This window comes from Mycetomoellerius zeteki, unplaced genomic scaffold, assembly GCF_001594055.1.
Source record: "Mycetomoellerius zeteki isolate Tzet28-1 unplaced genomic scaffold, Tzet1.0 scaffold178, whole genome shotgun sequence".
NCBI lineage: Eukaryota > Metazoa > Arthropoda > Insecta > Hymenoptera > Formicidae > Mycetomoellerius > Mycetomoellerius zeteki.
Genome location: NW_017256737.1, coordinates 4,868 through 6,535, shown reverse-complemented (window position 1 = coordinate 6,535; position 1,668 = coordinate 4,868). Strand labels below are relative to the sequence as shown.

General features: G+C 44.5%; 1 protein-coding gene across 1 annotated transcript; it reads left to right on the top strand.

Moving 5' to 3' along the window:
* The first annotated feature begins 297 nt into the window (after positions 1 to 297).
* On the top strand, positions 298 to 1,508 carry LOC108721637 (uncharacterized). The gene is made up of 2 exons (XM_018446279.1): positions 298 to 641; positions 689 to 1,508. Exons 1-2 carry the CDS (start codon positions 298 to 300, stop codon positions 1,506 to 1,508), a joined length of 1,164 nt encoding a protein of 387 aa, XP_018301781.1.
* Positions 1,509 to 1,668: the final 160 nt, after the last annotated feature.

Sequence of the window (1,668 nt, the reverse complement as noted above, 5' to 3'; positions counted from 1 at the left end):
CGCCAGGATATAAGATATCGGAAAGGCCGATGCAGATCATTTACCTTCTGATCATCGTACGGAACATTACAGATCTGACGATTCGCGTGGTGGATCAAAACGGTCGAGTGCTCGATTTTCGTGGAGAGGAGATTACCGTTAGATTGCATGTACGACGGCGCTAACGTGGGATGCTTGTGTTGAACGAACAGTTGAAACGGACGAGAAATACGCCTATTACCGGAGAAACGTCATCTAGAAAGAAACTCACTGCTTCCAGCATAGCATTTTTAAAGTCGTTGGGATTCATTATACGAAATGACTGATATTTTAAACATTGCCAGCGAGCCGATCTTTGACGACCGCATCGTCAAGATCGAGACTCACACATACAATTCGTACGTCAACACAACGTTTGCACACAGCGATGAGATACGGATACCCATACAGCAGCAGGATTTATACACGTTGCCGTGCGACAGTTTTCTCTACGTAGAAAGAAGATTGACGCTGAAGAAGAAAGATGATTCGCCAACAACGCTTGGAAATAATTGCGTGGCGTTCATGTTTGATGAAATTCGATACGAACTGAACGGCGTGGAGATTGACCTCAACAGAAACATCAGAGTTACCAGTACCATCAAGAACTATGTGTCGCTGACGTATGACAAATCTTTGATTGCGCTGAACACGCTGGATGGAACACTAGATCCGACATGGAGGAAGGATACTTTAATTTTTGCGTACCGCTCAACATGTTGTTGGGCTTTCGCGAAGATTACAAACGCGTGGTCGTTAACGCTCGTCACGAATTGATTTCGATACGAGCGCGCAACGATTACAATTGTTTGGCGGGAAATTCTGCGACGGAGCCTGAAGTTGAATTATTCAAAGTGCAGTGGCGAATGCTTCACGTTACGTTAAACGAGGTGAATAAATTGTCGATGCTGCGAGCATTGGGAAGCGCTCGTTATCTGAGCATGAATGTTTTCGCTCGTACTCGGGATCTGTACGAGTATTCTCGTATGTTACAGAGTACTACCAAACATTCATGGGCTGTCAAAACGGCGACTCAGCTTGAGAAGCCGCGATACGTTATCTTTGCTCTGCAGACCGGTCGAAAGAATATCATGTCTCGAGATGCTAGCCTGTTCGATGATTGTAATTTGAGCAACGTGAAACTTTATCTAAATTCAGAGTTTTATCCGTATGATGATTTGAATCTGGATTTTGGCAAAAAGAGATACGCCGTTTTGTTTGATATGTACACGCGTTTTCGTAAAGCCTATTATGGAATTGACTGTTTCAAAACGCTTCCCAACATGCTCTCGTTTATCGAGAAAGGGCCTTTCGCGGTTATTGATTGTTCGCGACAAAACGAATTCGTTAAGAGCGCAACCGTAGATGTACGCATAGAATTTGACTGCAAGGAGAATGTGCCTGCCAACACTACCGCATACTGTCTCATCATACACGATCGTGTAATCGAATACAGTCCGTTGTCTAACGTAGTGCGCAAGATCGTGTAAATTGCAACATCAGCAACAATTTAAGAGAGATTACCACTGATATGAGCGCAGTTTCGAATAAATGTTTGTAAACACCTAACTTTTTAAGCGCGGACGTAGCTCGTCGGGGCCTCTCGGCGCGGGGCTTTAAAAGAGGTTCGAGTAGGAGAGGCGAGATGCA

Coding starts and splice junctions, on each gene's coding strand:
- LOC108721637 (XM_018446279.1), top strand. CDS start 298: ATGACTGATATTTTAAACATTGCCAGCGAGCCGATCTTTGACGACCGC. Junction 642..688: donor AAGAACTATGTGTCGCTGAC/GTATGACAAATC, acceptor ATGGAACACTAG/ATCCGACATGGAGGAAGGAT.